This window comes from Limulus polyphemus, unplaced genomic scaffold (assembly GCF_000517525.1).
Source record: "Limulus polyphemus unplaced genomic scaffold, Limulus_polyphemus-2.1.2 Scaffold225, whole genome shotgun sequence".
NCBI lineage: Eukaryota > Metazoa > Arthropoda > Merostomata > Xiphosura > Limulidae > Limulus > Limulus polyphemus.
Window position 1 is genome coordinate 538972 of NW_013665835.1, and position 21641 is coordinate 560612.

The 21641-nt window shown below is 29.2% G+C and overlaps 1 protein-coding gene across 2 annotated transcripts in view; it reads left to right on the top strand.

Moving 5' to 3' along the window:
• The window catches only part of LOC106478568, a 73621-nt gene that overhangs the window by 29001 nt on the left and 22979 nt on the right, over nucleotides 1-21641 (top strand). For both annotated transcript variants that reach the window (XM_013939123.2, XM_022382175.1), the window contains exons 4-5: nucleotides 1366-1586; nucleotides 14414-14524. In XM_013939123.2, coding sequence (XP_013794577.1) covers nucleotides 1509-1586; nucleotides 14414-14524 — 189 coding nt within the window. In that variant the 5' untranslated portion in view covers nucleotides 1366-1508. The remainder of the gene's footprint in view (nucleotides 1-1365; nucleotides 1587-14413; nucleotides 14525-21641) is intronic.

Below are 21641 nucleotides of genomic sequence, written 5' to 3' on the forward strand. Positions count from 1 at the left end.
TTAGATAAACACGTTTAGATTGAATGGTAATTTATAATCAGTCACAAGAACGTCGAATCTGAATCACTTGAAAAAAACACGGGGGTGCTTAACTTTTTTCCAGGTGTATATATATAAATAATTTTTGGTAATATAACTAACTGAGCTGTATACACTGTACTGTGTTACCACACACAGTCATTCACACTTAGTTATACTCCATACAATATTTACGTGCAGCTTGTCCACAGTAGAATGCTTAGTGACCAACATTTTTGTCTGTTTACATCAGTATAGTTCGAAAATATTGTATATTTGCTTGTGTAACATTTAATGTAGGCCACTTTAAATTTAAGTATTGGAGTCAGCAACTAACAGGGTCACACAGAGTTATCTGTGAGCTTGTTTGCATATATGAACAGCAGATGATTACATGGCTAATGCCATGACAAATAATAACAGGATCTGAATTGAAAAGTATTTATTTTAGTAGGAGATCCAAAACAGTGAATGTCATGACAGACTTGATGGGAACTCTAACAAGTCCATACAAAATTCCTTTTACAGGCATTTTAGAGCATTAGTGTGATGGTACTTGTCAATTGTGAAGGACTACAAAAGATTTGCCAACATAGGAGAGTAATAATGCCATTTTCTTTTAATCTGATCAGATGCATGTATTGTCAGATACAAAAATGAAAATTTGGTTATAATGATAAATAAAAATTTTATCTTTAGTTTTAAGTATAGAATCGTAGTAATAGTCCAAATACATTCATACCAAGATCTGTATGTGGAAGAGCTAATTTTTTCTGAGAAGTCATTTGTTTGAATAGTGTTTGCAGAATAATATTGGAAAATGAAGTATGAATTTACAAAAGTTATATTGGAGGAAACATATTCCTTGATTTCAACATTAACCTGTACAGGCATTGATTATATCTTTTGCAATACTGCCATCAGTTTTGTGAACTAAAAAAACAAACTGAATTTTACTCAAGATAGACATTTTGGTGTTTTTATAGTTCACCTGTATTAAATTTCTTTGACAATACACATTTATTATTGAAAATGGGTTACATAAAAGGTACAGACATTGTGGTTCTACATTACCTGTAAGGAGCACCATCCATTTTTTGATAAGCGGTTAACAGCTTTACTATTTTTGTGCTTAGTCTATCTCTACATAGATTATTAGGAAAAAATTATTATGTGTGTTTTATTTATATATGAATATATATTAACTAGTTTTCCTGAATGACGTGTGTACAAACACGCTACAAATTCTACAGAATGGGATTAAAAGTGTAATAGAAATAATTATCTTGTTTTTATACTTTGATTCTGTATTTTTTTGTAATATGTAACACTTTTGTTTACTTCCAGGCAATTTTATATCCATTAAATTCATTCAAAGAGATGGTGGGCAACTTGTACCTAAAACACAGAAAATGTATAGGACTCCAGAGTGAGAGTGACCTGGCCAGGTTCTCAGAAAACTGAATTAATTGTTGTTGTTTTTTCATACTATGGCTCCCAAGTCTTTGCCTGTTACCATTGTTGATGTGCATCAGCTAGCTGCTGTGGTGAGAAATCAGATAGACACGGTAAGGATCATGACAACTTGAAAGCTATATACGTACAGTCATGGTGAAACTACCATAAATTATAAGTGACTTAATTTCCATTTGGTTTGGTAAAAAATTTACATTTGCAGATGTGTTTATCTCATTACACTTAAAAGACTAAACACCATAATTCCAGTTTGCATATATATTTTTTTTAATGAAACTTAACAAGCAGGATAGAATTCTAATCATACACATAGTTAGAATTTTCTTACCTTTGGGTAAGTAATTCCCACTTGTGATGTTAGTCATTTTAAACATGTCTTTGAGCAAAAAAAGTGTTTGTTTTGCCTTCAGTGTTAAAAACCTTCCAAGGTTTTTGAATGTTTTGCTGAAGGTATAATTGTAAGATTTACAAAGAAAATATTCTAGTAAACATTGTTTTTTATAAAATTTTTATGTTATCTCTTGTCTATATATACTTCTATTAATAATCTTAAATAAATTCTAGGTATTACAGATTTTTTGCATACTTACTTTTCATTTTTATATGTTTATAAAACTTGGGGCAATTTGTTACCTGAGTAGTTAGGTGCTTTTGTTTTTCTTAAATAATGGACACAGTTATACAGGTACTTTATGTGCTAGTTGTTTGTCAACTAAAATTTAACCTAGCTAGCTAATTATAGAATTTCAGGGACTAATAATTTTATAACATGCAATAGCAAAAGATGCCCTACAAAAAAAACATGCTTTAAAATCTTTTCATCCTATCTTATTCTAGTCTCTTTCCTGTTAGGTAAAAAATGAGGTATGTTTTCTAACTTGTAGTTTATGTAATTTTCCATGTGTTGGTGAAACTTCAACTCCATTACATTTATGTACAGATTTGCATAGATCTCAAAGTGAAAATAATACTGAGAATTACACAGTGTTAGAAAATTTTAATTCCATTATTTGTTTTCTTCCGCTGTTATAACTATTTTAGAAATTGTCAAAATAAATTAATTGCTATGTAAAAACTTTTATCCTAATATTATATCCTTATGATTTAAATCAGTAATTTAATAATACTGCTGATATGAATTTAAGTAATTATAATTATATTTCTGATATTTTCTTAGATAATTTTCATAATCGAAACACTGAAAGAAAAGGTTAGAAGAAATGGTAGAAATGAAAATAAAGTAAAATGGATTAATTTTCAGGATTTTTCTTATGTAGGCAGTAATTTTTATATAACAGTTTGTTTTATAATGAACTATATACTCTAAGCTGTCTAAATTACAGATCTTAGTTATAATAATTTCTACTTATAATTTTCAACATATTCAAGCAAAACACTTTTTGATTGATATAACTAAATTCAGACTGAAAATTTGTAATTTTAACATTTTATAGAAGTAAGCTTAAAATATTGTGTAATTAATTTAAAGCACAAATGGTTCATGTTTTTGAGTTATACATTTCTATGTAATTATAAGAAATATCTGAATACTTTAGATGTTGAAAATATAAATAACCTTCCCCATTATGTGATAAATGGAAAATATCAGATCTAGTTGAAGATAGATTGTTATGTGGAATACTTGAAAAGGGATCCAGTTACAGAATTTCAACAAATGTAAAAATTAAGATACTTTAAAATAAATTAACAAAAATCTAGAAATTTATATCCTTAAACCTAATTATTTTACTGGTTATTGTCATTGTTTTTATAATGGAGATTTTATGTGCTTAGTAAAGTTAAAAGTAAGTGGTTATTGTATAAGCCTTTTTAAATTTTAACATGAAAAAAGGCCATTTTATAGCTATATGAGGTCTAAATTTATTCAGATTTTATCAATTTAATTACAATAATTGACTGCAGTTTAATTTAATTGAACATCTCCAGCCCTACATTTGCCGTGTTGTTACTCTACATAAATATTTGAAATTTTGAACAATGACTAAAAAAGTACAAGATATATAAATATGAGCTCCATGTCCATTAGTTTTTAATTTTAGTGTTATAGGTCCTTAAATGTGAATAATGACAAAAAATTTACTTCCAGTTTTTATGAATAGTGATCATGTTCATTTTGTAATTTCTGTTAAGCATTTCAACATTTTAGTCAATAAAATATTTGTTTACACCATTAAAAAAATTATAATAAAAAAGGGGAAGCATTGAGTTTAAAATATCATTATAAAAAATTGAAGAAATATGCTTTTAGAACAGTTTACTCGAGTTAAAGTACTTCATAAAATCTTTATTTTATAATTAAATTGGTATATTTTTGAACAAGTGCTTTTCTCAGAAAGAGAAGAATAACATAATTATCTTGTTCTAAAGTCCTGGGGTTTGGAAAAAGATGGCTTCAGCTATACTTGTGTGACAGTAGGTACGACTAATCAGTTTGGTTTTCTCTTTGATTGTGTAGGATTGCACTGTGGGTTTATGCTTGTATGTGAAGCTGAACATTATTTTCAGTTCGCAGGTTTACAGCTACTTTGAAGTACATTGTACCATCTTATAAAATGAAATATATTCATTTATATATGTATATGTGAAAGTAATAAAGTTTATATAGTAAGTCTAAACATAATGACCATGAAGTATATGGTCTTATCTCTTTTGAGAAATATATTTTCAGATTTTCATAACCATTATCTTAATATAAGTTTGGTAATAGTGAGTACCAGTTTTTATTAACACTTTATTTCAAAATGTTTAATGTTCAGCGAAAAGTACAATTGCGTTAGATCAGTGTTAGTAAACATTTTACTGTAGATGAGTTTCTATAATGAGAATGACTTCCAAGAAAGTCAGAGTATTGAGGAGGACAAGCAAGAAATAGTTATAAAATAGCCCATGGATGGGAAACTGATGATTCCCAAATTCAGAGAAACACATTGTCAAATAACAGGAAACAGTTATTTGACCACGAAGAAATGTTATTACAAGCATAAAGTGAAAAAATATTTATCAATGTTGTACAATTGTAATTACACTTGTCATGAGACATTAGTAGTATTAGCCCCGTTATATTTTTTAACACTAAATTCTTTATGCAGTCCCTTAGAGTTTTTCAAGACGAGTGTACAATAGTATTTAAACCACACTGTGTCAACCATATGCATTGCCGATGATGCGTTTCACTCAATAAAGAGCTCATCAGACCAGCTGGAACACAAGCACAGTGGTCAGAACACTATTTATATAAACCATTTGTTGCAACAACAGATGTTATGGTGTGAATGCCTTTTCTAAGCTGGAATGAATAAATAAAGGATACAATGTTATAAAAATATAACAGGCCTAATACTGTTGTCTTGTGACAAGTATAATTAATTATAATCATGCTTTAATGGTGTGAATGCCTTTTCTAAGCTGATAAAGCATGATTATAATTAATTATACTTGTCACAAGACAACAGTATTAGGCCTGTTATATTTTTATGCATTTTATACGTTACTCATTCACTTAGTTTTTCAAGAAGATGTATAACAGTATTTCGACCACACAATATCTATTGCCAATGACATGTTTTACTCATTGTCTAAGAGTTGCAATGGATCAAGTAAAGAATAAGATCTTGTGACAAATAACATGGATCAATTGACCAGTTCATTGTTATCTTGTAGGACCACAATACAAGTAATTTTCAAATCAACTAATGGATATAATCTCTGGCACCTCATGTTTCTGTACAGTTGGTAGTGGAACAAGTGGTTGACATTAACATATTTTAAGATTGTTGATAAAATGAAGTGATCTTGTGACCTGAATTTTGTTGTTGTTACAAGATTTGTTTATATGAAATACAAATATAGGCATTATGTAAAGTCACTTGCTACTCCTAACCATCCACTGGGGCTCCACTGCCCCTTCTAAGTTGTACTTAATTTTGTCCATTTTTATTGGTCACTGGCAAATATCACAATGAACTGTGTTATTATAAGAAATTATCACTGATTTTGCTGTCACTTTTTTTGCATTTACTTTTTGTGCTGTGATATTCTACACAATTACACAAGTAAATTTACTGAACATTACTTCTGGTAATTGTGTTCTTAGACACTGTATCATATGAAACATGAATGAAAAGAAAATAATTTCCAAATAAAATAAAATGAAATTGAGGTGGATTGAATTTTCAGAAGAAAACTCACCTGAATTCATTTATTTCTACATATTCTTATACAAACTCTAATATCAACATGATGGCAACTGAATAGTGGTAAGTTAATATTCACATAAATTAGAAATTAATATACACTCCACCACTATATGAAGCTTAATCTCATTATTTCAATTTGCCCCTTGTCCAGGCTTACTGTTGAAAGGGGGAATATTCCGCAAAAGCAGAATAACTTAATGGCAAGGGGTAAATTAAACGATAGATTGGGCTTTACATTTATTCTTTAGTATTAAAATTAATTGTATTATATTCTAAAATTTCTCATTTAATAATAAATGAAGTTTACTTATTTAGATATTGCAACAAAATATAGTTTATACTCTGACCTAAAGTAAGCTTACTATAAAGATTAAAAAGAAAGTGATACAAAAGCTAACACTATACATTCTAATTGAGTAGAAATGAAAAGTAGACATAAATGCATTAGAAAAGAATGCATTGAATCATCACTTGTGTACGATATTTTAAACCATTATCCTAGTAAGCTATAATAAATATGTTGATTTCTAAACTGTTGATAATAAAATATTACATATTTATGTAGAAGTGCTCAATCTTTCAGATGTGAGATAAGAATAGTTTGTTTTTACTCTAATAAAATCTATTAATTACTAAAATATCATTTTATCTTAATTTATATAGCATGAACGATCTGCCCTATAAAATTGAAAACTTCCTTCTGTGGTATTCATAATGAGAGACAAAATATATAGTAGATAGCAAATAGTTGATATAAGCTATATTATAACAGAAATTTGTTGACTATCTATTCAGTCTCTTTATGTTTATGGAGGATGCCTTTTGTTTACAAGTGAACTGCAACTTAAGCTCAAAGTCATTTTCACTTTCACAGGTTGCAAATGTAAAACAAAAGTCATTGTTTGTTCAGAGTCAGCATGTACATAAAGTGAAGACAACATAAATCTTTCAGCAGTTTGGAGATTCACTGCAATAGAACATGCTTATGCACAACAAGAAGAGCTTTTTGCTGTTTTAAGGACACCATCTGTGAGTGTACAAACATTCCAAAAAAAAAAAAGTGGAACAAGTATGTGTGTACAGTTTGGGACTAACTTATTTCCACAGTACCAGTTTCTTGTTTTTTGCATAATCTAAGGCCTGTATTGTTAAAGTAGTAACAAAGTGTAAGAAGAAATTGGTGTTAGTGGTTTTTAGAATTTGAAGTAGAATACTTTGCACCAGTACAAATGTCATGTCTGAAATGGTTGTATGTTTACAACATTTAAGTACTCTAACAAGCTTCCAAGTGTTTTGAAACTTATCTAGGTAACATACAACCATTTCAGACATGACACTTTTCTCTTCATAAGAAACAATGATCTTTGTTATTATGTTTTTTTCAATTTTTCACAAGTGCTAATGAACCTTATAAGAGAAAGATAAAAACAAGACATAACCTTTGTAATTACTATACAAGTTCAGTTTTTGGATGTAATTCTTTCCTGATGATGACTCAATGCATGGGTTGAAACATGATTATTAAAATCAGAACTTACCTACTGTAAAAGTTACTGTTGTATTTTTGAACTAATTATTCAGTTTAATAGGTCTCTCACTAAACATTAATTCCATAATCAACAAACATAAACTACCTGATAATAAATATATATTTTCTAACAGTGTGCATTATCTGAAATCACCCAAAATATATTATTACCACTTTGAAATTGATTTTTCAGACATGGGAAGAATGTATATGGTTGCAAATTAAAGAAGTTAGAAAGGAATAACATAGACCAGCTTAAGAGGCAGAGAATATGAATCCTGATGTTCTAAGGATAAAAGTAATTGCTGATGCTGGCTAGGGAACAAGAAGCTACAGTCATTGTTGTACTTCTTATACTGAAGTTACAGTCATAATTGGTCATTGCACAAGAAAGATATTTTTTAGGCATTCAAAATGAATATTGTTGCATATGTGCCACAGATGGAAAAATGGGAAACAACAGCTAAGCACAAATACTTCTGAAATTTTTATGAATTATTTCCCACTATGGAACTCAATATTATTGTAGAAGGCTTTGTAAGAATGAATCCATGCATAGAATGAGGTATAAGACACTAATTGGTGATGGTGATTTAAGTGTTTGTAATAGAGTTGTGGAACAAATGCCTTAAGGTCAATCTGTCAAAAAGGACAAATATGCCAACCAAATGTCAGAAATTACAGTAAAGTATTGCACGAGATTGCTAGTGAGTGTACAAAAGATGTCCAGTACTTCTTGAAATCTATAATAATACAACTTAAAAAAAGTAAAAGTAGTGCAACTTGGTACAATATTGAAAATGCCAGTAATGTCCAAAATCTCAGACTATCTAAAGAATTGACCATGTTTTTGGAAGGTACGAAAAATGTAAGCCTTATTTTTTTTCATCAGTTAACAACAACAACAAAACAGCCAATATCTTAATAATATTTTGTTCCATTCTTTCGACAGTTATGATTTCTGTAGACATGCTTTTATGAAAATCTGACCTTACTGAGTCATATGTACATGTCATTACTAAATTTATTGATAGAAAACAAATAAGTAGATCTTGTAGAGATGCATATCACTGGCTAATTTATCCTATCAACTGAGATCCAAATGGCATACTTTAGGCTGGAAAGTTTTTTTCAACAAATGCTTAGTGAGAGTTAATAAATTATCCTTGTTTTTTACTATTGAAAATGAATCTTATGGGATAACCCCATCTCTTCAAAACCACTTCAGACAAATATTATGCAGTGCTTCAACATAGACTATATAAGCTTGTTTGTATATTAAAGAATCGTTGTTATAGCTCTCAATTACAAAACTTTTCTTTGAACTGACTAAATATTTGTAAGCTGTCTGCTAATTAGGATGTTGAAATACCACACATTATATAGTTCATTTTTCTCCCTGGGGAAGTCTTCACTGAGAAAATGTACCCTGAGGGTATGTAGATGTAAATTATTTACAAAAAACCAGTCCCAGAAGAATTACATGCTTTCAAAATGTTACTTTTGTATGCTGTTCTATTTCACTTTAGTGAAAATAGCTTAGGAAAAAATTAAGTTTTTCTTCTTTGGTATTCACATTCTGTTAAATCCAATTGCTGAGTATTTGGTCCACAGTCAAAATTGTTTGCTAACAGCTTCAGTGTTTTTCTATCCTTGTTTTATTTTAACTCTGGTAACTGCAGCCGTCACTCTGTCCATGATCGATGCAGAATTATTTTTGCTATGCATTCTTTATATGTAGTTAGTACGTGTTACTGTAGTGGTATTGTTCATGTACAAAACTAAGCAGAAATAGTATCAAAATAACTAATCATGGAAAAGAACATCAACATACAAATCAGATCTACAACACACAGAATTTGTTTGTAACTTTATATTAGTCATTGTCACAAAAGTTGTGGTGTACTTTGTCCTAAAGAACTGTTTACTCGTATTGGGCATTTGAATAATAAAAAAATAATTTCATTTCTATCCTTTTTTTATGTCTGTATTATGCTATCATTGATTGATTGGTCAATCAGGGAAAAAGAACTATGATAATAGCGCATACAAGTGCTATCTGGAGGAATGAATCATGAACATAATGAGTAACTGTAGTTGGGCATTCGACACAATTTTGCTTCTGTTCAGTGTTCTATACAACCAATGACATATGTACATATACAAACCCAAAAATATGCATTCCTGCTACCTAGCAGTATGAATTGCTAATGTTTTGGTCTTTAGTTAAGCCTTAAAGACTCAAATTTAAAACAGACATCAAATTCACTCTAGATTTGTAGTAATAATTCATACAGACAAGTCACTGGTTGCCAAACAGAATGGCAATAATGTGGTTTTAATTACATGGTTTAATTAGAATGACAATGCCTGTCAAAACTGATTTGGTTTTTTATGCTTTCTTAATTATTTAATTTTTGTGCAATATTATATCGATATGTTAATGTTTTATAACACTTGAGCTTTCAAAAAACTTATTCAAGCAAGAAAAATACTGTGAAACAAGCTGTTAAAAGAAATTTTAAATGACTGTGCATTACTAACCAAAGTACTAATGAATTTGTCATTTACAGTCCATTAAGTATGGTTCAACTGTTCCTAAATTCAGTTCATTAACATTTTTAAAGCCTTGCATCTTTCTCTCAAATACTATGCTTTCATTGTAATTAAAAAACCTTCTAGTATGTAGTTTATACCAAATGATATTTATTGAACACATTATTTAAACTTGGCAGTAGAATAACACTTCAACTGGTACCTCATTTATTACTGAATGTAAATCATGCCACATCACCAAACCAACAAAACAAACATTCACTGTAGTATTGTTACTGAGGCCACCTATATTGCCGTACACAATTAAGTATGTTTTATATCTCATGGTTTTCTATTATTTTAGATGTTTTCCCATTTTGCTGCTGCAATTTCACCTAACAAAGAATTTTTCAATGAATTGGAAACCTTGTAAGTCCACCTTATAGTTTGTAAAGAATTTTATTCCTTTGAAATCAGAAAAAAATAGACATATATAGACAAAATAATATACATTATAATACTGCATTTGCAGTTCTAATTGTCCTGAAATATTTAGTAATAGGGCATAAAATGTCACTTGAAATATCCTGGCCTAGATTTATCAATCTATAAATAACATGCAAACTAATCATGTATAGGCTGTAGTTAGTACTTAACCATTTCATGCATGATATTTAGATTTATAACACTCATTTGATTGCTGTTAGATATACATTTTTATATTCTTATTAACAAATGTTGGGCAGTAACTGATAAATAATTTAGGTTAGAAATGTCATAATTATTTTTGAAGTATTTATGCTGAAGATGGAATAAGAAAAATTCTGAAACGTTCATGTTCTTCAGTCAGTCAACAAATTTATTATTTCCTCCAAATAAGTTCTGAGCTTATTTTGCATTAACAGTATCATTCCAACAATCATCACATAACATATTCACTTTCAGATGGGGGTGCATATTTCAAAACCTGTTACTGATCAGTCCTGTAAATTCAGCTTATTTCCAATTTTACGAGTCATATTTTCTAGGTATCATTTTTCCCCAAACTGATAAATACAGTGATACAATTTGTTGTCAATAAAAATGGTAAATGTGGAAATAATGTTTCTAAAGGACTTTTTCCAGGACCTCATGATAATAATTTATTTTCCAGGATCTTCAGTACTGAAAAACCTCCTTATAAAATTTTAGTGCAAACTCTAAGTATTTATTTTCTAAGAAAAGGTGAATGGATAATTGACTTTTGTACTGGCAACGTCACTGGTCACTATTGAGAATCTTGAACTTTTACATGTAAAATTAAGTAAATTTCAAGGAATTTTTTCAGTTAAAGACTTAGACAATTACAAGAAAATTGCCGATTGATAAAACGAATTGTAAGTTTGGATTTATTTGTAAATTTTTTTCTGCTCAAGTATTGTTTAATGAAATTAAAAACAGAAACATTTTGGTTATTTAATAAAAAAAATAAAACTGAAGAAACCATTGTCAATAATTTTGTCAAATTTCCTTCAAGGTTTGACAAAATTATTGAAACCTTCAAGGAAATTTGATTCTAAGAAACATCCATATATGGATTTAATTCGAGTTTGGTTAAAAGTTATTAAACAACCAGCTATTTTACTTAATTTTTTATTCGGTAAGATTAAAAATACTTAGAAACAATAATTAAATTAAAGAAAATAACCTATTTTATGGCAACTTAGTTCTAACTTCTGATTTCAGTATTTCTTCATAACAGTTCTTTTATAGGTTTTTTTTTATTCTTTTAAACTTATTAATAGAACAATTTTTTATTTATATGTAATATTAGATTATAAAAATTTTACCGCTTAAAAAAAAGAATAAGAGTTTGTATTTATTATAATTGCATTTTTGGGAATCAAGTTTATGAACAAGTAATACTGTAGGTATTCCAGTGTGTGCAAATCATTCTACCTGGGAAGCCAATTTTTATTTTTAGGAAAAAAAAAAATTATAGAAGACACTTCCAGTTGTAAGTTACTAGCTGTCATACCTTTTTAATGCACTGGGAAAACATAGGAATCCCAGGGAGAGATATAAGGGTAAATTCTGAATGCCTTCTCAGATGTCATTTTTGGTGGGGGATAAGGATTTATGCAAGGTTTGGTGACAATATTAATTTACATTTTCTTTAACATACAGGTATATCTCGGACTTAATTAGTTTATATAATCCTGATATTAATAAATATTTACATAATGTTTTTCCTTTAGGCTTACAAGTTCAGTTTTGATAGTAATATTTGAATGAAAAGAAATTTTCTTTTCAAATTTATGTTCTCCCTTATCCTAATAATAATTTCCGACTTAAGCAAAAAAAATATTGTAAATTCACAGTTGCTGAGATTTTGCAGGATCTCTTAATAAACTTCAATATTTCGTTTTTAACATGTCATTATGTTATTACAAAAAATTAGTATTGGTCAGAAAAGTAAAAATTTATATATATGTAATGGGTTATATGTCTGGGTACTTATAAAACATACCACACTTATAAGATTTTCATAGTTGACAATAGAATGTTATGGCCAGAGGATGGGATTATACTAGTTATATTGGTGGAAACATTGTAGTATATTTTTTATCTTTTACAAGTATGGTTCTTTACCTAATGTCTAACTAAATTGCAGATAATAATACCATGGTGGGGTCTGGAATGCAAATATCAGGAGATGAGTTTTGACTTTGCACCCCCCAGTAATAGTAGTGATTCTTTTTCTGTTTGTGAGGCAGGTGAAGGGAGGTTAAGATTGGTAGATGGTGTAACCCCATCACTATCTGGATCATACTACTTCATACACATCCAAAACTAGGATACGTTATATTTTCACACTTTTTAACTTTTACACTGGTGTTGCATTGTTCTGTTGCTGTGATTTCTTTGTGTGTGTGTGTGTGTGTGAACATTTTAAATTATCTATAAGGACTATCATGTATTCAGTATACAGAATTTTTCTGTTAATGGTATAGAAAAGATGAACAGTGTCTTATTTCTACTAGCTAAAGAATTGTTCCATAGATGTATTTTTGTCAAATTACTGCAAAAATTCGAAATGATTTCTGGTATTCATTGCCTTCATATATTGTCTTGAGAAATCTTAAAGAAAAAAGTGATTTCTTTACTTTGCAGAGTGTGCATTTTTGTTGGTTTGATAAACTTACAATTTTCTTATCCTAGCACTCTTTGTAAGTGTAACATTTTGATCAATTTGTTAGTACAGAGTATTTTCATCTCTTAATATGCAGCAAACAAAAACAGAGTTACCTTATTTATTTGACAATCCACATCCATGAATCAATGGAGAGTTATTTTGTAACCTAAACACATTTCTTGCCACCATTATATAAGAAAGTCATTGCAAAAGAAATGACAATTCTTTCATAAAGTTGTTACAGTTTCATTTATACTGCAGTAGATGCAAAGAATTACCTGAACTGTGTTTTACATGCTTCAATGAAAAGCATAAGAAATAAATGTTAAGTGCTAATGAAAGAGTGGAAAAAACTGTTTTGTGGTGTTAAATAGTAACTGTAATAGTAATAGCCTGAGGAATGGTAGAAAATATTACATAGAGTGAAATTTTAATTTTTGACTGAATTATAGATAGTGACTGAACACAATTTAAAAACCAACTGAAAGGTAACTTTTACTGACAATCTATGAAATCAGATAAATGAGTTTACAATAACAGTGGGCAACATTGCTTTTCATAGTGTTGAAAGCTCTTGGTATCAGAAGTAGATTTGGCCAAAATCTGAAGGAAATACTGAAAAAAACTAGTTGAACTGATCACTGTGTAAAACCCACTTGAGGAGGGGTGGGCAAAATATGGCCTGTCTAATATTTCTGTCCTGCAGGTAAGTCCAGCAGTTGTGGAAAGAGCGTAATGGGGTCCTTATACAATCAATGTTGAGGTAGTTTAATTAATATAGTAGAAATGTGCGAGCTGTGACAACTTACCAAAATTTGTGGAGTAGGCCCCCCCTGCAAAAATTATTGCCCACACTGCACTTGAGTGTGGTGTGGCCATTAGTAAAAATAATGTTAAACCACCATACATTAGAGAAATGGCATGATACTAAATCATATAATACCACAATGACAACTTCTGTGGGACAGCTCATTAGTTCCAAAGGAGAACAACCTATAGCAATATGCAACTAGGACAGTACCAATTTAGACACATTCCAGATCCTGTCTTACTGAGTGTTAAAGCTGTGCACACATCCAAATGACAGTAAAATTTAACATCATCAAGAACAGTGTTTGACTGAACGTTGTTGTTTCCACTACTGTATTGTTAAGTCCTAATTTTAGCTTATTTTATGTTTGTAACCATACAGTACCTATTCTGTAAGAACCTAACATCTTGAATGAGTCTAAGCTTTCAAATAAAAGGGCAGCTTGAATAAGAGAGGCAGTGATCAAAGCTCAAGAAACTTGGCTGGTTGTGTTTTTCAATAATATAATTTAAAGGAAAATAATTTGAAAGTGGTTTATTACATTGTCCCAATTTTATTGAAAGCAGTATCATTCAAGGAGGTACAAAGCCAAAAAGAATAACTTTTTAGGAAAATGAAAACACTACCCTTTATTTATGTCATTTCCATTTCAGGTGTTGATCATTGATAGCAGGTCATTTCTTGAGTATAATACCTGCCATGTTGCCAGTGCTGTTAATGTCTGCTGTTCAAAGCTTGTCAAACGTAGATTACAACAGGACAAGGTAAGTCAAAAACTTTTCTTTACATAATATTTAAAAAGGTAGAATATTATGTATGTGGCTGAAATATAATTTTTGTTCAGTTGTTTTAGCTTCTGTGCTGTTGTTTTTTGTGTTTAATGCAAGGCTTTCATTTGCTGTTGTATATTGCATAATTTCATATACAACTGCAGATCACCAATTAAAATTCATTTTAATTCTTTGAATATGTTTTTATTGCTAACATAGCTAGTGAAGTATAATTTATAACTTCCCATTCCATAAACATGGTTAACATACTTTATTTCACTCATACTTCATCTCTACATAACTAATTTCATTTATATTTTCTATTCTTATGCTAAAATTTAAGATGTTCAGGTGATTTATGAATTAACTTTTTATTACAGATGATATCAATAAAATATTTGGTATTTTTACAAAAAATTTACTCAAACAAAAAATATAATTTTTAATTTTCAGATCTTCCAGTTTTGACCATTAATTTCCTAGTGCTGAATATTACTGCAGTATCTCCGAAATAGGATGCATGAATTATCATAAACTTCTTTAAAATAAGAAATCTTTGCTTAATGTAAAGTTGGTTAGTTGTAGTACTTTTTTGAATAGATTAGTATGTATTTTGTGAATTATGTTGTCAACATATTTCATTGATTTATTTTTTATAATTTAATTGTTATAATTGTGTACTAAGTATAATTACTCTTCAATGAAGTTGTTGGAATGTCTTTTGTATCTCTGAACTACTACATTCCTTTATGGGGATTGGTTAGAATGTTTCAAACAAAGTAGGTGTACAATTTCATTTAACCCTTTCGAGACGGGTCACAGGTGAAAGGCCATATCATCTTGTTTGTTGACTCGCATTCAAAATTTTATTGAACGACTATTTCATGAATTTATGTCAATAATTTTGGTATCAAACTGTAGATTATAATTCAAATTTTAGAACTATACATTATTCAGTTTCTTAATTTGAAATTAAATATTTAAAAAACACAGATAAACATTGATTTTTGTGTGTGACATGGTATGTTGAATGCAGCACTGGTTCAAATTAGATGTTTGTGAAGTCAAAATACTAAGTCTACAGTTTGTTACAAATTAGAAACACAAACTACAGATATTGACAAGCTGGAATAAAAAAAAGAAGGTCTTATCTTTTCTATTTGCTAAGATATTGCTCATGTAATGAATCAAACAGTGGCACCCCGCCCACCTCTTTCCATTTTTGAAAATGCTCCATTATATACACTTACTTCTATATATAACATGAATAAACAATCAGAAGCTCAGAATGTCCCCCTAGTGGTTTTCTCAGTCTTTTTAACGTGGCTAGGGCCATTTCTTTCTTTTGAACCAAGATTTCAATGCAGTAGGTTGTCTTTAGTCTTGCTTGAAATTTCATATTTTTTTTAGAGTAAAATACATCTTAGTTACTAAGCTTGATAAAATATAGTTGGATTCCATGGTAATGATGTAGTAATTTATGATTTTTTAGTTATTAAAATGTGTATATAAAACTTTAAAAAATATTTTGTTTCATAACCTCCACATGCAAAAGTTTTAAAGGCTTAGCAACCTACATCAACCGGGAACAAAGGTCGTAACTATAAGAGATAATTGTTTGCTTTACTTCTTTATTTTCTGTTCTATGTTTTAGGAAAAATATGTTTAAGAACTTGTTTCAAAATAGCAATAATCTATATACACATATAATGTATAATAATTGAAATGTGACCGTATTTTACAAAATACTAGTCGACTGAAACACTGCCAAGACAAGTTACTTTGTACAGACCAAAGGTCAGTATTATGTTATTTGATACGGTAACGTGAGTGCGCGTGAGCCACGTCAATGTAACTTCTGTATTGTTAGCCAGGCATGGGTGAAAGGACAGTATAATAAAAATAATAAATATATATATAAAAGTATAATGTTATGAGATTTAAGTTATTTCATCTAAACATTTATGTTTTCGTGTTACAATCTGTGTTCATTATAAAATGAGAGTGGCATAATTTATGTTTATTTCTTAATTTATTATGGTAGTTGTGAGATCGTTCAAATCTACCGAACCCATACAGAGATTGATTACTGAAAATAACATAAAATATAAAGTTTTTTTCTTAAGAAACATTTGATAACTATCCAGACATTATACAGATTTTGCATATGAACTTTAAAAATTTTCTGATGACAGATAGGCAAGATGTGAAAAGAAAAAAAAAGGTACGAGAGAAATATTGCTTTACAAACCTTACGACTTATAAAAAAAAAAATCAGATATTTTGTATATGAAAGCATTGTAATGTTTACTGATAATCTTGTTAACGTTTGCTTACTAATTTAAAAGTTATAACATGAAAACTATAACAAGCATAAAATGGTTATGAGGTCATCACATTGACTGACACTGTATTGAAAGAGTTAATGATGATAGTATTCTTCTAAGAAAAAACATTAAGGTCATTGAAAGTAGTTATTTGTAGTTTTTTTTATTATTACATAATGTTTCATAGTCTTATTACAAATTGTCCATGTCAATTATATTGCTGATAAGCACAGGACTAAATATCATCAGTTGTAATAATTAAATAGAAACTATTATCATTTCATACTATTCCTGCTATCAATGAGCATTATTAAAATTAACTGAACTAACTCTAGAAGTGATAACTTTGTTGTTTTCAAAAATTAGATTTCTTACAATATTTTAGTAAAAACTGATTGTGTGTATCACTCTTATCTCTTGCTAGATTTTGACTTTTCATATGTCTTATTTAGAACAGTAATGTAATTTGAGTTGAAAACTTAAATAGAAAAATAATGATTTTGTAATTTTTTTAAAAGGAAAATTTCACTTACATAGTTGAATTATGTACTGCAAAAGTTAAACATATTCTTTAATAAGTCAGCCGTGTGTGAAGGGATCTAAAATTATAGCAGACTTTTTTGGTCTTTATGTTTGGTAGATGTGTCATGAAGAATTCAGTTTCTTTTTCATAACAGATTACAACATAGTAACATTTTTTTTATAGTATGTCTGTTCAAAAACAATAACAACTATGATGTTTTTATTCTTTCCTGTGTTCCAGTAATCTGCTCAATTAGATTTTCTTGGTGCTGCATACTATTAAGTGGTGGGCTTATATATTTTTTTTTCTGAATCAGATTTAAACATTTTTTGTCTTTTCTTTCTGTTGCTAAATTTTTTTCTGCATATCTTGATTTAAAATTTAAAGCTTCTTTGGTGCAAATAAATTTGTGTTATCCACGGGTTGTTAGTTTGGACCTGGTCATCCACATAAAGTAAATTTTCTAAATTTTTTTCATTAAATAGGAAAATAAATTAGCAGTTAAGTATTGTGCTCTTATCGAATCCTGCAAGAAATGGTATTCATGTTTAATCCAGTTCTTTACTTCAAGGTTGCTTTTCACAAATGCTTTAAAAATAATTTATATAATAAATATTAAAAACAAAGCTTATTCTAAATACACAAATGTTCATTACTTTTCAGTTAAAAAATTTAATTTCAGTGTCATCTGTCACTGTGATTCTGTTTCACATACCAGGTCCTTTCTTTTTCTTTTAGTATAAAAATATAAAAATTTCTTGTTTGACACAATTTCCAAAACTTGTGACACTGTCAGTCATCTCTGTGTGCGTGTGTGTGTGTGACATATGCTGATGACAAGCTTTTAACTCTGGCACCTAGCTGGGTACATTCATTGCCATAAGGCAGATTTGCAGCATTGAAATAAATTCTTAATCACTAAAGCTTTTGTGGTTAGTTTGGTACATAATTTTTTTTTCTGAGCATAATACAAAAATCATAGCTCTATAGGAAGAGAGTCAAAATAATTTTAAAGAACATAGTGCCAATATGAACCTTGTAACTTCAATACAAGTGTAGTTTTATCAGTTTTAAGTAATCACTGTTTCTCAACCTTTGTTTTAATGGTGTTATTTAAATTGTCTATATCTAAGCTCTGAAAAGTCATAGGCTAGTGACCCAGTCACATAATACACTTCTCTGTTCTTTTCACTTGTATAAGCCAACTTGGATTCCAGTTCAGTGGAGTATCATGTAGAGATCAGAATAAGTGATAAAAGTTTAGCTTAGTGATATATTGCTAGAAGAAAAGGTGTTTCTGACCAACTTGTGCCACAGTTACAGTCCAGGTGTTTTACTAAAGCTTTTGAAAAGCTTGCTTTATTATTTTATACATCATTTGAATTATAGTGTTGCATTACAATAGAAAAATATACTTATCATGGAATAAGATGAGGTAAGCTTGACTGCATGAAGTTTTATTTCACTAACAAGTCTGCTGATTTTTAGGCCATGTTTACATTAGTAACTTAAGTAACTGCTTCAATGGGCAAAGAAAAATCAACAAAAAGAATTGATAAAAAAATTAGATGAAAATGGGTTTAAAATGTATTAACTATATTAAGTGAAAATTGCTGACTTAAAAAAACAAGTCAGCTTGCTTTTAATTTTGGTATGGTATAAAACTATTTTTTTTGTATGCCAGATGTAAAAAATCAGTAATTGAAATCTAAAACAATGGTAAACATTTTTAATTGTTTTGAAAAAAATGTATCAGTGAAATCTTTTTGACTTTTCAAAGCTGTAAATTAAAACAACTATCACATATAATAATAATAATAAATTCAATTTTGAAGAATTTACATAATCTGTTGAAAGTTCATCTTAAATTTTAAACAATTTCACCCAGCAGTTTTTACAATGGAATACATTGAGGCATTGTCCTTCATATTTTTACTTAAGGGATAACCAAGTTTAATGAATGAAAAATGCTTTCTAGGAGAGTTGACCCTATTGTAAGATATATATAGTGGATGAAGGAAGATGTCCACTCACTTTATGCATATGTTTTATCAAATTATATTTCTTTCATGAAAATATTACTAACAGAAATTATACATAGTTTGTTAACTTATTAAGCTCTGCATTAAGCTTAAGGACAGTGATTCAAGCATCAGTATGCTTTATTCTTAACATTTTCCAAGCCAGAGGAGTGTCATTGGTATCCCCTGGTTATTTCCTTCTCACTATAAAAATACTCAACCAAACTGCATGAAAACTAGAACAAACTTTCTGAGTAGTATCTAGTTGCAACTAATTTTTCTATCATTTCCAATGTCATGACATTTATGAAGTTTTGTTGTAAGACATTGTTTGAAAAAAAATTAAATACTTCCTTTCATCTTAGAATTAAATTTTTTTGTTGTTGTTGATCAGAAAGCTCCATTTTATATACTCCTGGCAGTTTCAACTTCATTAATATATTTCTTTTAATTTTATTTTTTCAATTGCATTAGTCACCATTTTTGGCTATAAATCATAAAAAAAAGTGCAAAATATGAAAAAGCTTTGTCAGTGACCTTTCAGAGTGACTTCAGGTCAGGCTATGTATCCATATTTTTGCTAATGTTATTCTTAGTTGGAATAAACATATGCCTATTAAGCATTTTTTGTTTCATAAATAATAAATTATTTGATTTATGTACATTGTTTAAATACACTTAACATTAATAATAATCAATAAATAAGAACTAGAGTCAACAGAATATTTTGCTATTGGTTGCAGTGCATGTTAAATCAAACTAAACATGTCTGATGTCTTCTCAAAGAAAAAAAAAATCTATAATATTCAAACAAATAAAATTCAACATAAACACATTTCCAGGAAGGAAAAGAATGTACCTAAAGAATCTATAAAGAAAATAATATTCCCAGATCTGTGGTTTGTTCCTAAGCCTTCTTTCCATGACATTTCATCTAGTCACTTTTCCATTAAACCATAACTTTTCCTGTTACTTAGTTCAAAAGAATATAGGGGTGATACAGCTATATATAGATCATCCCTACATGACTTTCAATGTTACACTGTAAAATGCTCGAGTACAAAATGGTTACAAGGTTGGTCAATTCAACTGACCTCGCAGTGAGAGTCTGTAAATAGTCTGTAATAATCAAGACATGTTTTGACGTGACTTCTATGTAATCCCAGGCTCTTAGTTACACAAACTGCATACTAACAGTCAGGAATATATAACTTCCAACTGCAGTAATATTAAAGTCAAGTAATGCATTTTACAGTGTAACTTTAAATTTTAATATTGAAAGTCATGTAGGGAGGATCTGTGTGTATAGCTGTATCATTCCTGTATTCTTGCTTGCATTCTTTTTGGCACTGATGTATCCTCATCATATTACACTTTAAAAAAATTTCTAATTACTTGTTTTGTGATGTTTTTCCAGACTGAAAGTTAGTGTATTCTATGAATGTGTTTAATAAAAGATAATATTATGTGTATTGATATTTTTTTACTCCTTCATTTCATACACAATATTAGGGCTGGCTCCTTAAAGACACTGACTGTATAGTGTATTACTTTCATAGTGTCCAAAGCATTGAGTATTCTAATTTTACAGTCATCTAATGTTCTTCTATTATTGACTGGCAATTCTTGTACCATCCTGTATTTGAGCTTTTTAATAAACACCAGATTTCTGTAAGAAAGCTAACAAGAAGAAAGATGAACAATTTGATGGGTTGATCACTTTCTGGTATCATAGCAATGGTTTCTTGCCTTGTTTTTGAGCTTGTTGGGTAGAGAAACAAATGAAAGTGAATGGCAATCATCTTTTAAAGTAAAAGTCTGTCATTGTTGACTTTTTTAGCATGCATATTTGTGTTATGTCTATTTAGTACCATGGACCATCTCTACATGTAGAGTCTACTGACTTAATAATACATTGTACTAAATAGTTTATAATCTGCTCTATCCAATGGTGTTTAAACTTTGTCTATAGCTATTTTCAAAACTGAGCTTCATTAATAGTTTAGATCACATGGTCATAAAAAAGGTGAGAATGAAAACACAGGAAGAGAAGGAAAATCACATAAAATAACAAAATTGTATTTTATGTTTTGGGATGGGTAGAAAAATTATAAAAGAAATTACAAGTGTATTGTTTTCAGGCAAGGCTCCTCAAAGCTGCACATAAATGAAAACTTTTACTTTTGCTTTCTGTTTCTTTCAAAAATTACATTGAATAAATGTTAGAAAATGACTGTGGA